The 20,468-nt window shown below is 34.6% G+C and overlaps 1 protein-coding gene and 1 pseudogene across 1 annotated transcript; both read left to right on the plus strand.

Moving 5' to 3' along the window:
- Positions 1–930: 930 nt before the first annotated feature.
- LOC107903042 (protein argonaute 4-like) lies at positions 931–1,746 on the plus strand (annotated as a pseudogene).
- A 12,110-nt stretch (positions 1,747–13,856) lies between these two features.
- On the plus strand, positions 13,857–14,695 carry LOC107904405 (uncharacterized). The gene is made up of 2 exons (XM_016830767.2): positions 13,857–14,154; positions 14,317–14,695. Exons 1-2 carry the CDS (start codon positions 13,936–13,938, stop codon positions 14,509–14,511), a joined length of 414 nt encoding a protein of 137 aa, XP_016686256.2. The 5' UTR covers positions 13,857–13,935; the 3' UTR covers positions 14,512–14,695.
- The last annotated feature ends 5,773 nt before the right edge of the window (positions 14,696–20,468 follow it).

Here is a 20,468-nt window from a genome sequence, read left to right on the forward strand (position 1 = left end):
AACACTCTTGTTGCTCTAAAGCCTAGGAGTAATGAGATTTCTTTTGAGAAGTGGGCTCATGTTCAAACATTTTTATTTTCAATAAAACATACTTTTATTATTTATCCGAGTAAATATTCTTTCATTCTGATTGTTTTAACCTTTGACATTATTTATAAATTTTCATTTCCTGTAAATAGTCATTCTTGAATTCATTTATTCCTTGTATATTCTTTTGTGTGCCTATCATAGATCCCTAGATATCAATGACACGGGCAACGCTACTACAGATTCAGAGTTCCTTTTGAGTGCAATATGTGTTTAGAGGAATCTCAGTATTTTGAAGGTGACAGAAATTGGGACTTGTTTCTGAATTTGTTGAAAATGGTTTTTACCCCATGAAGTGGTGGTAGGAAATATAGCCTTAGAGGAAGGAAAGATTGCGAAATTGGAATTAGCTGAGGAGACAAAACAAGAGTATTATGGGAATTCAAAAATATGGTCCAAAGACGCATGCAGGAGGATTTGCAATTGCCAAGATAAACATGAGGTTTTGGGGCACTGTTGGTCCACCATGGAAAGGGATCGCATCAGTTGTATAATGAATGCCAAATTTAAAGGAGTCAAGACTTATGGGGCATGTATGTTATGGGCCCGAGCTCGTCAAAAGTTTCAAGCTGACAATAACTCATCTTTGTGGACGTCAACTACTCCATTAAGAGGGGGAGATAGCTTCATATGCCAATATTACAAAGTCAAAAGTCATCCATTTTAAAAAAAAGATTATATATAACTACACAATGCCAAAAGTTTGCAGTCTTTTCAAAGATAATGCACCATACCACAGTACAACAAAGGTTGCTAAAAGAAAAGAAAAAGAAGAAAAAAACAAATTACAGAAGATGACCCAGACTGGTAAAAATTGGCATAAGAAACTATCGCCTACTCTCTATGCTTACGCTGGGGCAAACACCTTCAATTCCAGTTGTTTCAAAGGTTCCAACCATCATCCTTGGAATGGGTGCATTGTTTGGCTTTCCTGAGCAGTCTGATGTGCCGTCAATAGCTGCAATGGTTAGCTCCAGGCAGTGGCCATTGATTTCCAGCTATGGGGCATCAGGCCGTACACAGTCTCTGAAGCTTAAAATGATAGATTCTTTCTTCAAAACAGTTTCTGACAAAGTGGATGACGGTATCATGAAGGAAGCTCTCTTAGACTTCTATACAAGTTCAGGGAAGAGGAAACCTGATCAAATCATTATTTTCAGGGATGGGGTTAACGAGTCTCAATTCAATCAAGTTATTGAGGTTTGCAAGTTCCTTAACGAGAAGTGGAACCCTAAAGATTGTGGTTATTATTGTACGAAAAACCATCATACCAAGTTTTTTCAACAGGATCTCCTAACAATGTGCTACATGGTACTGTCATTGACAACAAAGCATGCCATCCAAAGAACAATTATTTTTACCTTGGTACCCATGCTGGAATGATCGAAATCACGAGGCAGACCCACTATCATGTTCTCTTAGACCAGGTTGGGTTTTCAGCTGATGATCTGCAATAGTTTGTTCATTCTCTATCCTATATGTATCAAAGGAGCACCACAGCCATATTTGTTGTGGCTCCTATTTGCTACACTCATTTGGCAGCTTCACAGTTGGGGGAAATTTATGAAGATTAGGGATGCTTCAGAAACATCATCGAGTCATGGTGGGATGTATGCTCTGGGAGTAATCTCTGTACCTCAGCTTTTCAGGTTGAAGGATAAAGTCAACAACTTCATTCTTGTCTGCTGAGAATCATTGAACCATCTTTTTGTAGGGTTTGACAAACAACAGCCAGGACTGCTGCTGAGGCAATCCCTTTCTCATGGGTTTATGAATCAAGATTTTTCCTCTAAGCTTTGATCGAGTCAAGAATTGAATACCTCTAGTAAACTTAACTTGAAAGTATTCATCCTAAGCAAATGTACAAAGTATGGATGACACAGACTTATGACAAAGAAGGTTCGTCCAAAAGAATTTCATAAAGAAAACCTTGTACTGAAAGAGATCCTTCCCATGTAAAAGGATGCCGAATTGGGAAGGGCCATATGTTGCGAAGAGGGCATTCTCTGGAGGTGCACTGATTTTGACAAGAAATGGATAGGAAGAATTTATTTGATCCAGTGAATTCAGACTCAGTCAATGAGTACTTTGTCTAAAGGAGAAGGGAAGCCAAGGTGAAAACCCGCAAAGGGTACTTTGGGACTTCTATTTCAAAAAAAGGAAAAAAAGAAAAGAAAAAAAGAAAAAAAGAAAAAGAAAAAAAAGAGAAAAAAGAAAAAATGGAGAGGCCAAGGTGAAAACCTGCAAAGGGCGCCTTGAGACCAAAAGGGTTTTGAGTTGAAAACCCAAAAGGGCAACTCAAATTTGGAAAGTCATGCAGTGACCTTGCTATACCGGATTCGATGAGAAGTGAAGTATGTTACATATCGAGGCATCAACGAATTACTTCGGATCTTTTATACACATGTTGAACTCAAGAATGTCTTTATGGAGCTGGTGTATAGACGCTCGAGCGGCGATATCTGGGGCATCTGATTTCTGTTCTATTTACTATCTTTGGATTCTTTTTCTTCGCAAAGATATGTTCTCAGGTTAATCTTTTTGCATTCCTTCCAATAATTTGTCCAAATCTAATTATCCTCAGGATCAATTTATTTGTCTCCCATTATTCATAAAGCATGTAGCATTGAAATAATGATAGATGAACTAAAATATCTTCACAAACGAAGTTTTGCATATTACTCTGGAAATTTCTAGATAATACAAGAAACTGAAACAAGACAATTGTTTAAGGAATTCTTATATGTATGGGTTGGAGATACTCGAGAGATTTTCGTCTTCAGTCCAAAAGGTGGTTGGACGTTTTAAGCAATATTGATCTTAAGAAAGGATCATTTCATAAACATCTTCAGTGGGTCGTAACATTCGGGGAATGGTACGGTAGACCAAATTGATGGAGAAGATTCGAGGCATACGAGCAGAGTATGATTGATATGTCGAGAAGAACGAGGTGGAAAGCTCGATAGATGAATGAGTGATGACGTCCAAAATAGGAGTTATTTTCATAAACATTTTGCATCATAATATGTCTAATTAGGAGCATTTGACTCATTTCGATCATGGCATCTTAATTATTTGGCATAAGCATAAATTCCAGGAAATCAATTCTACAGGTGGATTCCCCAGTGGACAATGTAGCAAGATTGATTGAAAATTACAAAATTCAGCTCCTTAATCCCCTAAGCAGTAGGGTAACAGTTTAAATTTACAGATCTTATCTCCCCTAAGCAGTAGGGTAACAGGTCAAAATTGCGGATCTTATCTCCCTAAGCAGTATTGGAGCATATGGAAGATGTGCCTTAACCCCCTAAGTAGTAGGGTAACAGGTTAAAGTATAGCAGATCTGGCCTTCAGGTGTTCACGCTGAAGTAGATCCAAGATGATTTGGCATCTCTGTATTGTCAGATAACAAATCGAAGAAACAGATTTGGCATCTCCATATTCGACGGAGCAGATCGAAGACATAGCAGATCTGACCTTTGGATGTTTTCACATCGAAGCAGATCCAAGATGATTTGATATTCGTGTGTTTACAAGGAGAAAATCAAAGACATAGCAGATCTGACCTTCAGGTGTTTACAATGAAGCAGATCCAAGATGATTTGGCATCTCTGTATTGTCAGATAACAAATCGAAGAAATAGATTTGGTATCTCCATATTCGACGGAGAGCAGATCGAAGGCATAACAGATCTGACCTTTGGATGTTTTCACATCGAAGCATATCCAAGATAATTTGGCATTCTTGTGTTTACAAGGAGCAAATCGAAGACATAGTAGATCTGACCTTCAGGTGTTTACACTGAAACAGATCCAAGATGATTTGGCATCTCTGTATTGTTAGAGAACAAATCGAAGAAACAGATTTGGCTTCTCCATATTCAACGGAGAGCAGATCGAAGACATAGCAGATCTGACCTTTGGATGTTTTCACATCAAAGCAGATCCAAGATGATTTGGCATTCTTGTGTTTACAATGAGCAAATCGAAGACATAGCAGATCTGACCTTCAGGTGTTTACACTGAAGCAGATCCAAGATGATTTGACATCTGTGTATTGTCAGAGAACAAATTGAATAAACAGATTTGGCATCTCCATATTCGACGGAGAGCAGATCGAAGACATAGCAGATCTGACCTTCGGATTTTTTCACATTGAAGCAGATCAAAGATGATTTAGCATCCTTGTGTTTACAAGAAGCAAATCGAAGACATAGCAGATCTGACCTTCAGGTGTTTACGCTGAAGCAGATCCAAGATGATTTGACATATCTATATTGTCAAGGAACGAATCGAAGGTAGTAGATTTGACATCTTTGTATTCGACGGAGAGAAGATCGAAAACATCAACATGACAATCCTGAGTTTGCAAGGAGCAGATTGAGGACCATGAAGTCTGAAGCGGATGAGACCGGGCAAAATGGGTCCTTTTATAGTCTTTGCTCTATTCTCGTTACACGACAATGAGGAAAGAGGGGCAGCTGTAATAGCCCATTTTTGCCCGGCCCATTCCAGTATTAAAATAATAAACCCCCAAAAAATAAAAATAAAACAAAGTCCAAGTCCAGTACAAAATTACAAACATATAATTTGGCCCAATCGGAATGGCCCATTAATTGAAAAGATTTAAGGTCCATCTATAAGCTTGACTCATATGGAAATATAATCTTTAAGGATATGCAATCTTATATATGATATGCAGTCTTAGATATGATATGCAATCTTAGATATGATATGCAATCTTGAAGATATGATCTTGTAATCTTGGAGATTTAATTTGTAGATATCCTTTAATCTTAACCGTTGATGTAATTGATCTGTACCGTTGGATTTGGGGAGGCTCAACTATAAATAGAGGCCTCTCCCTTCATTGTAACACACTTGAGTTTTGGGAAGCAATAAGAATTCTTGAGAGCATTCACTCAAATTTCTCTCCCTCTTACGTTCTTACTCTCTGTGGTTTGTTCTTATTTTATTCTTCGTCTATCTTAGTTTTTCAACCCTTTTTTTTATTTTAATTTCTTCATTTTTCAAATATGTATATTTATTCCTATCTTTTATACATTTGATTATGTATTTTATATATTATAATATTTAACCTTTTTATATAGTTTATTTTCAAATATATATTTTCTATGCATGTATATATATATTATATTATCATTTCATGTATTTTGAACTATTGCATTATATTTTTATAATTTGTAAATGTTCTATTTATTCATTTTTTTAGTGTATGTCATTTATCTTATTTGTGCATAGTTTCATTTTTTTATATGCTATGTTTAATTATTTCTTTTATGTGCTATTTTATGATATATATTGTTGTATATTTTTTTCTTTTAGTTTACTCATGTTTTTATTTGCTTATTATCTTATATTTACCCTAGTATGATTTTTTTCATTAAACGTATGTTCATGTTATTTAGTTTTGTCTTAATGATATTATTTATGTTTGTATGGAAATGTTAGAATATTTTGTACATCTATGCTTCATGATGCATTAATATGTCATCCTAAAACGTCATTTAAAATAATATTCCAAGGTTTTTTTTAAAAAAAATAAAAGGCAATGCTTGATGTTTGGAAACTTCGAGAAAGGTAGTGCCCTAACTTACTGGGTTGTGACTTTTCTCGTTGAATTCAAATAGTCAAGCACCCTTCTAAGTGATTTTGAGTTTTCAAAACTTAAACAATTATTTCGAGATTTCAAAACATAGTGTCCTAACTTACTGGATATGGCGTTTTGTTGTTTCGAGATAGAAATTTTCGAAAGACGAGCTTAGTTTCGAAGGTTTTAAAATGTTGCGTCCTAACTTACTGGATGTGATGTTTTGACTCGTTTAAAATAAGTGAGCCTTAATTTTCAAAATTGAGACATTCTAATTAAAAGAGGTTTGCATCTTAAAACTTTCAAATTTCTGACATTAAAGGCACTTGATAATCAATTAGGTACCAATTTTTGGGCGTTACGAGGGTGCTAACCCTTCCTCGTACGTAACTGACTCCCGAATCCATTTTCTCGACTTTCGTAGACCAAAATTAATGTTTTAAAACAAAACATTTTATAAGGTGATCTAATCACACCTAAAAATATTGGTGGCGACTCCCGTTTTTGTTTTTCTTAAAGTCAATTCCCGTTTTCCAAAACTCGATTTAAAAAAATGGTTTCAACAATCATTATTGTAATTTTTTTATATAGCGTATCATTTTGACCATTTGTAATATTTTTACATATGTTTCTTTTGTACATTATTATACATATACAATTCATGATTAAAGTTAATTTTATTTCATGTATATTATTAATCTTATATTATTTTATACATATAATTTCTTTTAAATTTATTCTTATATTTTATTATATAATCCTACATAATATATCTTTTAAATTATTATTATATATGTATATATTTATTGATACCTATGTTTAATCTATATACATCACTAGATTCATGTATTTTATATACAATTTTTCTCTTTGTATACCTAATTATATTTTTGAAATCTTTTACATATACGATTTATGAAAAAAAAATTTAATTTTATATACATTATTAATCTCATGATATTTTTTACCAATAATTGCTTCTAAATCTATTTATGCATATATATGTTATGTATGTGTATTTCCTAAGATTATATTTTATTATGTCTTCTTGCTATTCTTTTATATTTTATATATTATTCAAATTTTCCTTTATCGAATGTATTTTAATAAATGTTTTTTAACATTTTATATATTATGTAATTCAAAAAATATTCATCCTGTAATACATATTTTAATGATTGCATATATATCTTTAGTTTGTTTTTACAAATAGTTTCTAATTTATCAATTCATCAATGCATATATTATGTTCATCATTATTTTAAAGTTGTCTTATACCATAGTTTTTTTTTTAAAATTATTTTTTTTTGGATATTTTGTATTGATTGTAATGTATTAGGCTATGTATATTATCGTTGTGCTATTTTTTTGCGTTTTCTTTATTGTTATATCGATTGTTCTCCATACATGTTTAGAAAGTTGGTTTCATCTTGCTTAAATTAGCTAAATTCAATTGTTTGATTAGATTGATTAAGTAAGGTTATGTTATCTTCATTCATCAATTATTGTATTTTATGCATGCATATTATCCTATGTTTTCATTTTTTGTTGATTTACAAATGTCGCTTTATAATTTCTAACTCTTAAAAATCAATTATTTCATTCTATTTCAAGTAAAATTAATGCGTTTTGAGCTATTTCTACAATTGTTTATTAGAAAATCACTAAAACAAAGGTAATAATTGATGTTAGGGAACTCGAGGAATCGTGCCCTACTGTGCTGGGTTTCTATTTTCCGTTTGTCCAAATAATCAAATATTCCTTTGAAATTTCATCTGTACTTTCTAAACTCTAAAACAAGGCAATGTTCAATGTTTGGAAATTCGAGAAAGCGTGCCCTACCGTGCTGGGTTTCATTTTTTTTTCGTTGGACTAAATAAGCGAACATCCTTTTGTAATTTTCAAATGTATGGGCTTTTAGAAATCGAAATTGATCGTAGTTTCGAGCGTTTAAAGGATCGTGTCCTAACGTGCTAGATGTGATACTGTATTCCTTTGAAACAAGCGAATCTTGACGTCCAATTTGAGTCATTCAAGTGTTTTAAAAGAAATCGTATTTCAAAATATCTTTTAGAAATAAGGACATTATTTAATCAATTTGGTACCAATTTTGGGCGTAGCGAGGGTGCTAATCCATCTTCGTACGTAACTGACTCCCAAACCCGTTTTCTTGAGTTTCGTAGGCCAAAATTCATTTAAATGGAATAAAATATTTTAGTAGGTGATCCGAATCACACCTAAACAAAAAGATTGTTGGCGACTCCACATTTAGTTTTAAAAAGTAGATCCCCGTTATTTTCAAATCCAAAAATGGTTTCGACAAAACTCACTTAATAATTTATTCACAATAAAACTAGCTCCCTAGATTAGATCGGATAGTATTGGACACATTTTAACTCACATACTGTAAACACCAAGAATAATACTAAAATATTTTTTTGACTCGAATTTGTGGTCCCGAAACAACTGTTCCGATTAAGGTCTAAACTGGGTTGTTACATAACATATCTCTAATACAACTTTAATGAAAATACTAATCAAACTAAACTAAATAATAATAACACCACTAGCAACACTCAGTAACTTTACATTGTAATTTGAAACAAAGGAAATAGATTAACCACAAGAGTAGTTACACATTAATTCTTTTTCTCAGCAATAAAACATATTTGATTAGAAAATAGAAGGCACAAATCTTTCAGAAATAGTTCGTTTACACCCCTAAGAAGAAAGCGCCTAAAATTAGAATAAAAACACATCTAGGATAGAACCAAAATACTGAAACTGTCGACATAAAACACCAGCCAACACAGTGTAGAGGCAACATCAACCAACACAACCCACGTCTTCTCACCAAAATGAACTCTCCCAAACAGACAACTCTCTTAAAATCACCCCAACATAGGCATTTAAAATGATTATTTAAGATGCAATAGGATGAGGTTGACTTTCGGGTCATTTTTCCCTTCAAAAAAAAATGAAACAAATTCGATAACAGAAAATGGCACCACACGTTCAAAATGGACCTTCCAACAAGGCTCTTTCACAAGCTCACTCTTCATGGATTAACTCCAAGGCCTTCAATGATAATTATTTACCAATCTTTTACATCACAATACTTGCACCGGAATGTTTTTCTTTTTTCTTTTTTAACTACTCCCGGTTATTTTAGCTTGTTTCTTACTTTCTTTTCGACGCACCAATTCATCCGCCTCACCGTAGAACTTCCATTTAAAGTGATTATTCTCTTTCTTTTCTTTTTGATTCCATGCGTGCATTCTCCTTCTGTTCAGAGTTATCCTTCCCTAATTCAATCGGAACTTTCATGGAGTTATTCACCATAACAAATTCATCTATTAATTTAAAATTCTTGGATTTAACCATTGACAGTGTGTCATTCATCAAATCTCCAAAAGTATCTCCAAGCTGTACACCACTGTTAGCCCAACTCATCCCATTTGGGACACCAACCACTTTTCATACCTATTCTCATGAGCATTCCCATCATGCAATAAACCATCTCCCATGTTACAGTTTCCTCTTTTCTGATCTCTTACACAGTTGGTCATTGTTATGCATGCTACTATTTTCGGCTCTACACTTGGACACGATATAAGGTTTATTCCATAATGCCACCATTCTAATTCAGCCCATCCACTTCCTGCAACTGTTGATCAGCCGACTTTTGATTAGCAGATTCATTTAGTGTCTTGTCGCCCATTCTAGCTATCACAACTTCGTATTCTTTCTTGTTCTTTGTGGAACTACCATCCCTGCAATTTCTTCAAGAGTTTTTCATCTGACAAATTCAGTCTATTCGCTCCCATTCTCCAATTTTCAACTCTTCTCGATGATTTTATATATTAGGCATTTCTGTTCTCTCGCCTTCTATCGCCATACCTTTTTCCAGCGGCTTTTCAACTTAGCCTGTATCTTGCAAATTCGACTCAGACGCAGCGATTTCTGGACACCATTCTGACGCTAAAGCCCAATGGCGTTGCTTTGGTTCATTCCTTGTAACTGGACCTGTGATCTCAGTAACTCTAAAATGATAACTTTCTTCACTAAACTGGAGAATAACGACCTCATCCACTCTCTACAATTGTTTGGACAAGATTGCTAGAGCCATTTTTCTATAATCTTCCGTAGAACATGTATTTCAACCCAACGAAACTAAAGAACCCCAACTCTCTGCAATTCTCTTGGATGTGATATAATTCCACATGTGAATTGGTACTCCAAGTACCTCAACCCAAGTGATTCTGTTTGAAGCACAAAAGAAGTTGGACCACCAAATGGTCTCCACAAAGATTTCAAGTAAGCAAGACCGCTCTGGTTCAACCAATCTCTCTCTCTCAATTCCTCATCTTCAAAATACAACAAAAATTGGTCTTTAAACATAGATATCTAAAAGGTCCGCCATCCTGATGCACTCTCACAACCTACACAAATCATGATAGCCATCCATAATTTCTATCGTGCATTTTTCCAACTTGGCCATCTCTTCAACCACTACATGCTCAAATTACCTCTTCTTATTTTTTCTTCCTCATTATCGAACTTATCTCAATTAGGCACGAAATTCGAAACTAAAATTTTCAAGGCGTTGAAAAAACCCTAAAAATTGTAACTTACAGCCGTGGACTGGGATCAACACATCCTGGACACACAACCGTATGAAAACACACAGTCATGTAGATTGCCTGTGTGAAAATCTGTTGCATGCGTACAACTACCGGAATGCTCAAAAATTCTAATGTCCACCCGCTCTTCACTCTTATTACTCTCAAACACCCTATTAAGCACCAAAATATGAATATAAAGGATTAGGAATATATAATTCATGATTAATGTCAAATAATCACCCAATAATGCATTAAGTGTGAGGCCAAAATATGTTACTTTTGACTTATCAAATGTGATTTGTTTTGAGGTGCTTATCGACTATGGTATCTTATTTTTTTAAGTCTCTGTTGATTATATAGACCTCAAGAGACTTTTGATAATGAAGTGTGGAGGCAACCTCATTTTCAAAGGTGATTATTTTGGGTTGTTCCCATGAACTGTTCGAATATCTGGGTAATCATAGTGGAGAAGGCGTTGCTAAAAGCATTGCCAGCAGCACCCTGATTAGTGTGGGAATTTGCTCCTGAGCAGGGGTACATGGCTTTCTATTTCCTCACCGGTTGCTTCTCTCGATCATTTATACATTTTCACTAACACTACAATAAGATTCAAATTAATTGAAATTACAAGGACTAAGCCAGAAATGTATCATGCATGGCTGGGCGTGACACAACCTTCGATTTTTCAAGAACCGACTCAACCTTGACTCTGATACCAAAACTTACAACACACCTTACCCGACCCGATAAGTGGGTCTGATATTGAGTGTCACAACTTAAAATCATATGTATTCAACAAAAGTAATAGAATTTAATTTTAAATATTAAGATACTGGCATAGTCCTCAATATGACAATTAGAAAATAATTTTTATTATTTATACGCCAAGTAAAACATTTTAAACAAAACATTTAGCGGAAGCTTTATAAATGTCGATAGAGTTATTCCCTTTACAAAAGTTTCAATGTACATCATTGATAGTTAAAAACAACATTCGAACAGTTTGGCGTACACGCCTAAAGTATTATCTCTTAAACCATCTCATTATATCAAACACACTAATATATGTATAGATATAGATATATATATATTTCTAGAATTAACAAAAGATTTCATAAAACAGAGTTTAACAAAAACTGCATTTCATTATAAGAACTCACACAAAACATTTCTACACGCCACCCTGCCCACGGTATGCATGATGTAGAATTTAGCAAGAGGCTCACATAATCCCACTAACACCATTGATTCACGTGATTAAACGCACTTAATAAGTTTTAAATCTAATCGTCTACAGTGTTCTAGTTCAATTCTAATTAGGTCTCAACTAAACCCCAACATGACTAGCTAAGTCATCAAGCACTGAATATAGAAACAAATCTATCAGAACTACAATTTTAACGAGTTCACCCAAGACATCTAGGGTGGAAGGATACTTAGTAGAAGAGTCCACAAAACCCTAGAGTTCGCCAAAACTTTGTGTTCTCGAAATGGCGAATCCCACAGAGTTCGCCACTAAGCCAAAACAAACACTTTACTTACTAAATTCTACCCTTGACTTTACCAACTAATACGCCAAACAGTATCTTGATATTAAGCCTCTGCCAAGCGGGCTGTTACAAAGAGACTTTTGATAGTGAAGCGTGGAGGCAATATCTTGATGTACGGGATGGTTTTGGCTCTTTGCTACAATGATTTTCTAAGCCTTTATCTCTGATTTTTGAGTCTGTTGTTTCTATTTAGCTTGGTGTCTCGTTTTCTACTTTAAGGTCATTTTGATGTTTGTTTTCTGAGTTCTGAGATATATTCGAGAGTTCTCTTGTTGGGTGTTGGGGTGCATTCGAGTATGATTGTTGTGTTCTGAAAGTCCTTTTTATCTTTGAGCCTCTTTTCTTCCAGTTGCCAGGGCTTTTCTCTTTTTGATACAACATTTTAAGGCTGAGCAAAAGAATAAAAAATTATATGAGTTTATTTATGTTTTTTTAAAATTAAATTATTTGTTTTCGGTGTATTGAACTCTTTTTTTTGTCGTTATAACAGTAACAATGCATTCAACCATTATAAGCAATAAATAACTCAATAACTAATAAATTAACTAAGAACCTAGACATTTTACATCAGGTGGGACATGAACTTGAGACCTCAACTTTGCCATTGGCATTGAGCCAATGCCTCGTTGAAGTTTTCGTCGCATTGAATCGAAAGGAAAAACAAACAAACAAGTGTTTGATAATGATAAGGATTTAAATATACTTATCCTTTCATAATAAAGCTTTTGATAAATTCATAAATTTATTTTATTGACTTGGCTCAAGTTAAATAAGTGTCTCACTCAATGCATAAGCTCCTCACAAGTATATAAACCTATATTTAAGAAAAAAGGAATTCAAAAATTTTAGCGTAAAAAAAACTATAGTTGGGTAATCAAAATAGAAACACTCTCACATTTGGGTGAGCATTCATTTAATTTCCACATAATCTAATATTACAGAAGTTAGATTTTTCTCGAGAAAAGTTGGAGAAACTTCACTAATTCATTATGAATGAAAAGGTACTAATGTTACGAATCTACCAGACCTTTGTGCAAGTTAGGCTACCAACATGGTTATGTAGACTCAACTCGGCTTGAGTTGAACTTTGAACAAGGGGCATTGGTATAAGGTGCGCATTGGTCACATACCTGTCGTACATATGAGAATTTGGTGAAACTTTATCAAGTATCCATTAAAAAATGAAAAGAATATGGAAACAAATTTTATATCCAAAATGATGAAATGGAAGCAAAAGATGAGGATATTCACTAAGAAAACTAAAAATGACCATGCCTACAAAGGTGATAAATTTCATGACCTTAATAATATAACTCACCTAAATGTGGTAGATTTATCAAATAAAACTCACTTAATAATTTATTTACAATAAAACTAGCTCCCTAGATTAGGTCGGATAGTATTGGAATGTAATTAATAAATATATTTTGAAATCCATCAAATATGAACAATGATTAATAGTTGTAATATTAACCATGTCAAGATTTAGTGAAAATCTTACACAAAATTAAGAGTGCTGCTAAACATGTTGTATATTGAAATTCTAGTCACCATATTTAAAAATGACATTGATTGTATAAACTTGGGTGGGAGGGTGGGGGAGGAGATCCACCTTAATGAGTTGATCATTTCGATGCAATGAACTTGAAAAAGAAAAAGACAAGGGTTTGATGGTTATAGGGATGTGAATGCCATTTTACCCTTTTCTTTTTCTATAGATAGGAGGGCAGCTTACTTATATGAATAGATTTATGTGATAGAAAAAGTATATTATTTGTTTTCGGGACAATGAATTGAAAGAAAAGGAAAAGTAAGGACAAAAGTTTTATAGTTATAAGGATATAAATATAGTTAGAACTTTCGATGAAGTCATAACCTTGGTTAATTAATAAAATCTTATTGACTTGGCTCAAGCTAAATAATTATAAGCTCCTTGACTTGATTATTTTATGCTATAAACCTGTGTATAAATATGTGTGTATGGAACCCTGCATGAAGCACAACACAAGCAAATAAAAAATCAGACTCAGTATATAGCTGAAATTTGTATAAACCAACTACAAATGGCTTCTACTGCTACCACTGAGTGCACTATTACAAATGATGCTGGCCAGAATCTAGTATTGGCTTTGTCGAACTACGAAACTGCTGCGGAAACGATCAAGAATACAGAAACAGCAACTTTTACGCTGACTATGCCAGCCATCTATCTGAACGGAGCTCTTGTGTATGAAGTCGGTCATAGCCTCAGGTGGAACATTTTTTGGACCACTGATAATCAGGTGCATATTAATCTCTCAGTTTCTAATTAATTCTTTCCCATGGTATAGCATCAGACTGACTTCACTTTTTTCACATGGTAATTATATTAAAGCTTAACTATTTCTTTTAAAAATAAAATATATTATAGCATATATGGTAATCCATTCATTTATCAATTGTAGGTCTCTACTAAGATGTTCAAAATTAATGACCCCATTGATTGGAAACAAGTTGCAAACAATCTTAAATACGGCCACAAGAGTGAAGATCGGATTATTTATGCCGATTCTGAATACACCGCATGGGCAAGTATTGAACCAAATTCCAAAGGTCAAGTATTAACCGCCAATATCTACGCCAGTTCCGTGCCTAAATAATCTAGCTTTGCTTTGATTAATTGCTCTCTATCGTATCTAGGCAATTTACGAGTGGTGATGAGGCTGTCCAAACAAAATAAAATAGTTTGCACTACTACTATTTTCTTTTATATTATGTAATACTATATTTAAATAAATTTGACAGCCAGCAATAAAAGATTGCCATGTGTGCTTAGTTTGTTTCCTTTTTCGTTGGTGATAAAATCATTATTTCTATGATTGATAAAAGAAAAAGCAAATTAAAAAATATATGCATCTTCTCTTAATTAATTTATTTTATATATGTCATAGCTCTAAAACAAAACAACTTTGATAAGCCAAATTTAAAAATAAAAAGAGTTTACCTCTCCAAACTTCTTGACAAGAAATGGATTCTACTCTATTTACTCTTTTTTCTCCGCCTAATCTCCTCTCAAATTATACACAACTCTTCATTCTATTTAATTTAATCTAATATAATTTGTTCATCTAATATAATTTGTTCTGATCAAGCCATTAATAATTAAAGAGTCTAACCGGCCAGTGACAATGGAGTCTATCAATTTGAAAGTTCTGCTGACAAATGAGTCTAGAAGTCAAACCTATTCCCTTGTTGGAGGTGTAATAGCCCAAATTTACCCGGGTTTGCAAGAATTAAATTAATTAAAAAATAAAATTAAACAGTTCCTTGATAGTCCATTTACAATAGCCCGTAGGCCCAAAATTAGAACTACCCAGCAGACCCATTTACACCCTACCCCTAATACTCTAAACCCAAGATTTAATCGGCCCAATTGGCCCAATCTGCCTTCAGCTTCAAGGAACCCTAGTTAGGGTTTGCGCCGCAAGCGTTCCAAGCGATGTGACCCTTCAACTCGTGACGTTCCAGTAGCCCTCCATCAGCGCCGTAACTTCAGCGCCACATCGCGCCATCATCGGCGCATCTTCTGTCGGGATTTCTTCACTCACCTGCAAAAGGAAACAAAAAGGGACAGTACCAACAACATATGGCAAGAAATCGAGCAAATAGGAACATACCAATGATTTATGTTGTAAATAGTGGCTATAAAAGCCTGAATCAGAACAATGTAAAGGGACGGTTTTTTTTATAGATACAAAATATATAAAAAAGGGAAATCAAAGAGTTAACGGAAGAACAGAGGTGACACTCTTTATCTTCTTTTCATTACATATTTTTTGATACAAGCATATAGTGAAAATACATTAGAAAGCATATAGTAAATCGAGCCTTTTGAAGCTCAATCTTCCTTCATTCATTATACGGACTTATTACATTGTTGCTCAAGTTCTTGAATGAGCTTTATACTTCCTCCGGATAAATTGTTCAAAAACCCAACACTAAATAAAGTCACTTCCATTTAGTACTTACTCTAACTAATTAAGCCTAACCATGAGTAATTTCAAATTTACTCAAACAATGCATCAACTAATAAATTAGTCTTGCTAGTGAATATTAAAAAGAGTAAGGCACGTCATCTGAATTAGAGGAGTGAAACGGAAAAAAGCTGGTTGACGAAGATGAGCAAAGTAACAGGCAGCAATTTGACGGTAGAACTAAATGAGAAAACGGCAACAGATCTTGAAGGGGATAAGGATACTTTGAACAAACTTGCGGCAACAATTACTTGGAGCAAAGTAGCAACTAAATGGAGCACAGTGGCAGTAGCAAATAGATGGCAAAGATTTGAAGAATTTTGGTTGCTAATACTTGAGACTATCGATGCGACAAATTGGCATTGAAAACTTATCCAATTTGGTTGCCACAAGGAGATTACAACAATTTGCAATAGCACCTAATTGAAGCAACAAAGCTTCTATGAAGAACATGTGGTAGCGGCAATGCTTTGGCAGTCAAGGAGATCAGTGCAAGGCGAGTTGGTTCAACGATTGGAGAAGCAAATCGGTGCCCTTTGGACAACATGGCAAATCGAATTTAGCAGTAGCAAGTTGAGGGAATCGTGGTGGCTAATTTTGTAATTGAATCCAAGTCCAATTTGTGTACGGGAACTATGGACGGTAATGATTTGTAAGCTTGTAACAATTGGAATGGTCAGCCGAAGAAAGAAAAACTAGGCTTCATGATAGCTGTCGATTCCACCAATATAAACCTACACCTAATTTGCAAATTAAAGCAATAAGAGAGTAGGGTCGATCCCACAGAGACTGGGTTTACTGAAAATTGTCTATCTCTCGACCAGATTTATGTCTGGCCAGTTGTCGTGCCAGTGATGTTGGGAGGGAATAAACTATGAAACCTGAAATAAACACACAAAAAACGTAAAAAGTAAAAGATGAAATAAAAAAACAACAAACTAATCTGAAGAAAAAATCAATTAAACTTAGCTCAGCCTTAAGCACGGGTTTTTCGGTCTTTGACCCAATCCTCGAAATTAGGTGAGCTTCTCTTTTCCAATAAGCTAGTTATAGCTACCAAGGACACCTCGGACACCAACTCTTCCTTCTGTAAATTAGTTATGGAACATCCTATAACTATCCCTTATCGATCGAACAACCTACGAAACGTTCGTGATTTAGAACTCTGGTAGCTTTGCGTTCTAGAAGGGCCTAGCTCGGACCAATGCCCTCAAATGTTTGGGACATTTAAATCCGGTTACTATTTCCCTTGACAGAACCAAATAGCAATCCCCACTTGGCACGCTAATGTGTTCATGAAAAACCAATTAGACAATCGATCCTTTCTGAATTCCAACTGTACGTCTAGCCACACTAACTCAAACGACGTCCTTTTTGACTTAGTATTGACTTGACTTTGCGGGTTGACGAAGTCATACTCTTAATCCGGAGAAATAATAAATATCAAAAATTGAGAGTTAAACAGCTCGGGCTCGTAACTCACGAGTTTTTGACGGGGTTAATATCGGCTTAAAGCTGAAAGGGGTTTAGTGTGGCATGAATTTAATCATGCTTGAAAGTTGTGGATTGTGTTTTGGCTTTGTGTGAAGGATGATGGAATTTTGGAAAGGAAAGGGACTTGAAGAGCAATTGACCCAATTGTGGAAAAGAAACAAAAATTAGAGACAAAACTACAAAATGCAATGTCAAATTGAAGAGAAAAGAAATGATATTCCAACTCCAAATTGAAAAAGGAAATACAAGAGAGAGAGTAATTCTATTCCAAGTAGAAGAAGGAATACAAATTAAAGGATGATTTTTCTAGGAAACTAAAAGCCCCTATTTATATTCATAGGGTTACAAAAATAGTCTATTCTAAATTAATAAAATAATAATAAATAATAAATAATAAAACAAAATAATATCTTCTATTTTTAGATTTTTACAAAGCCAAAATTGATGTTAAATCCTTGGCCTTCCCATCTTTATGATTTGGCCCCAACTCAACGATTTGTCTTTCAATTTGGTCCCTTTTTGCTCGTTTTCGACCAATTGCATCCCTGACAAGATTAAATCATTAAAAAACACCAATTAAGCAGGGATTAATTCAGAAATAAACCAAATTAAACATAAGAATTATGTAAATTAGTGTGTTTATCAACTCCCCCTACTTGGCTCATGCTTGTCCTCAAGCATGTTGTTCTTTCAAACATTAAATTTATTCTACAATTTATTAAAAATCGAGCCTTTTTTCCGCATACATAATCAATGTAAACAACTTTGGCAAAAATAAATAAATGCTCAAGAAACAAAGTTCGAACAACAAGTGTCATAGAATTGAAACATGTGGGCTAAATAATTTCACTAAATTGAGTTTGAATCCAGTAAATTGCAAGGCATTATTTAATTAACTATGCATAAAATTATTGACGTGGTCAAACCTTTTTACGCGAACTAGGATGATAACCCAAGCACCCTATCCCGGTTACTCAGTTCAAACCGTCTTAAATTTATTTATTTATTATATATTATTTTTTCTTTTTTTTTCTAAAAGCTCAGTTAGCAGAATGTTTATAAGTTATCGACTTGTCACTCAAACCTTTTTACGCGAGATAAGATGACAACCCAAGCACCTTACCTTGGTTACTCAATCCGGTCACATTTTCGAAACTTCACTCATAACTTGAACCTTAATTTATTCACTTATTTATTAATGCACAAGCAAATATAATTTTCCAAACAATCAATTTATGAAAAAAAAATCTAGCTACATATATCAATTTTAAGACACAAATGTTGACTAAACTATATACTTGAACATTTTAATTTAAACCTTGCCCAATTGTCCAAATTAACTAAGTATGAGATTAAAGGCTTAATGTTTAAATAAACTATTGAATGAATTGAACGTAAGATTGAACACATGCAAAAGAGAGACATGCAACAAAAATCATGCATATTTACCATCCATCCCCCCTACTTAATCAATGCTTGTCCTCAAGCATATATTATATGAAATAAAAGTCAGCAACCCAAATAAAAATAAAAAGTTAAGAGTACTCCCCATATATGTTAATGGCGTGGTTGGTGTTGGAGGTAACGATTCTGAAGGATGTCGAGGATTGTGCAGACTTGGGTTTCCATCATTCCAAGTCGAGCTTCAATTCGGCTTAAACGGGCCTCTACAGTTGGAGTTTGCTCCTCTTGTTCTCGAGTAGCAAAATGTGTACGTTGGCGAAAAACCATATTCCAACGAGTAGTCTGTGTACCTGGAGGAACAAAATAACACGCAGTAGGGGTACCGGCAAGCAAACCCATAGAATCCAGACAATATTTATCTAGGCTGTCCATATGATATGCACATGTCAAGGAGGAGAAATCGATTTCAGAGGGAAAAAGTATAGAAGTTAAGTTCGTAATATACGACCCAAGTATTAGAGGACGATTACAACGTAAAACAGCATGAAAAGTTTTTGCAAACCAATATCCTAAATTAACTTTATAACCGAAATGCATACACCACAAGAAAAATAATTCAGTTCTCATTAAAAAGGTGGATAAATCGTTTCGTCCCGAAAAACTAAATGCCAAAAATCAGTGAATATATCTTAAAGCAGGTTCATACACCAATAAGTCTTTTGTGGTTTTTAGATTATAAAGTTGATTAGAATTGGTTAACACACGATAGGCATCTTAAGCATTAAAGTCACTCGGAATGTCTAACAAAGCAGTATGATAGGAATCGGACTGAATATTGCCAGGGTCAACGAAACCCATGGCAATATTAAAATCAGATATCGACATTCGAAAGTCTTTTCCAAGCAGACAAAAACAGACAATGCCTTGTGTTTCAATAGTCTGTAATGCATTAATACTGAAGCTAAACATGGTGTAAAACTTATAGATCAACTCATAATATGCATTACAAGAAATAGTTGCAAATGAGCTCTAACCAATAGCATCAAAATAATTAATCACAGCATCATGAATATCTAAAATATGAAGAGTGGTGGAATCGATTTGCTTATAGACCGGAAGTGGGCATTATCGAATGTCGTCGTATCGTGTGCAATGCTCTGGGGTCAAAAAATCCAAAAATCCTCGAAATCGTCTTTAGGTGGGAACGGTGTTGGCACGACCTCATCTATTACGTTGGCTATTTCGTGCTAGTCGAACATATTCGTTGGGCGAGGGTGGTGGACTTAAATTTTTAGTAGTGTCAGTACTGCTGTCCGGCGGTGTCGTTGGTTCACATGTCTGTTGTCGACGACTTCGAGTGGTGGACGATCGTGTTTGGTGTTGACCAACACATTCATCCGTGGTCGAAGTAGCCTCGACGTGGTTGCTAGATGTTTGAGCCTCGTTCGACTTACCTGCATGATATGTCAGTAAAGGTAAATTAAACTGAGGGTTAAGGGTCAACCTCTCGGGACTATCAGAGCTGCTGTCCGAAAGTTCTGGTTCGACCTGAGTCGAACGTTGTTGGCGTCGTGCTCTCGCTGGTAGGACTGTTTGTCTAGGAGGAGGTAGAGGAGGTTCATCATTGTCGATATCGACGACAGGAGGAGCAGAGAATCGGTGCCGATTCTGATTAAGAGAAACCG

The sequence above is a fragment of the Gossypium hirsutum genome, chromosome A05 (genome assembly GCF_007990345.1).
Source record: "Gossypium hirsutum isolate 1008001.06 chromosome A05, Gossypium_hirsutum_v2.1, whole genome shotgun sequence".
NCBI lineage: Eukaryota > Viridiplantae > Streptophyta > Magnoliopsida > Malvales > Malvaceae > Gossypium > Gossypium hirsutum.

Coding starts and splice junctions, on each gene's coding strand:
- LOC107904405 (XM_016830767.2), top strand. CDS start 13,936: ATGGCTTCTACTGCTACCACTGAGTGCACTATTACAAATGATGCTGGC. Junction 14,155..14,316: donor TTTGGACCACTGATAATCAG/GTGCATATTAAT, acceptor TATCAATTGTAG/GTCTCTACTAAGATGTTCAA.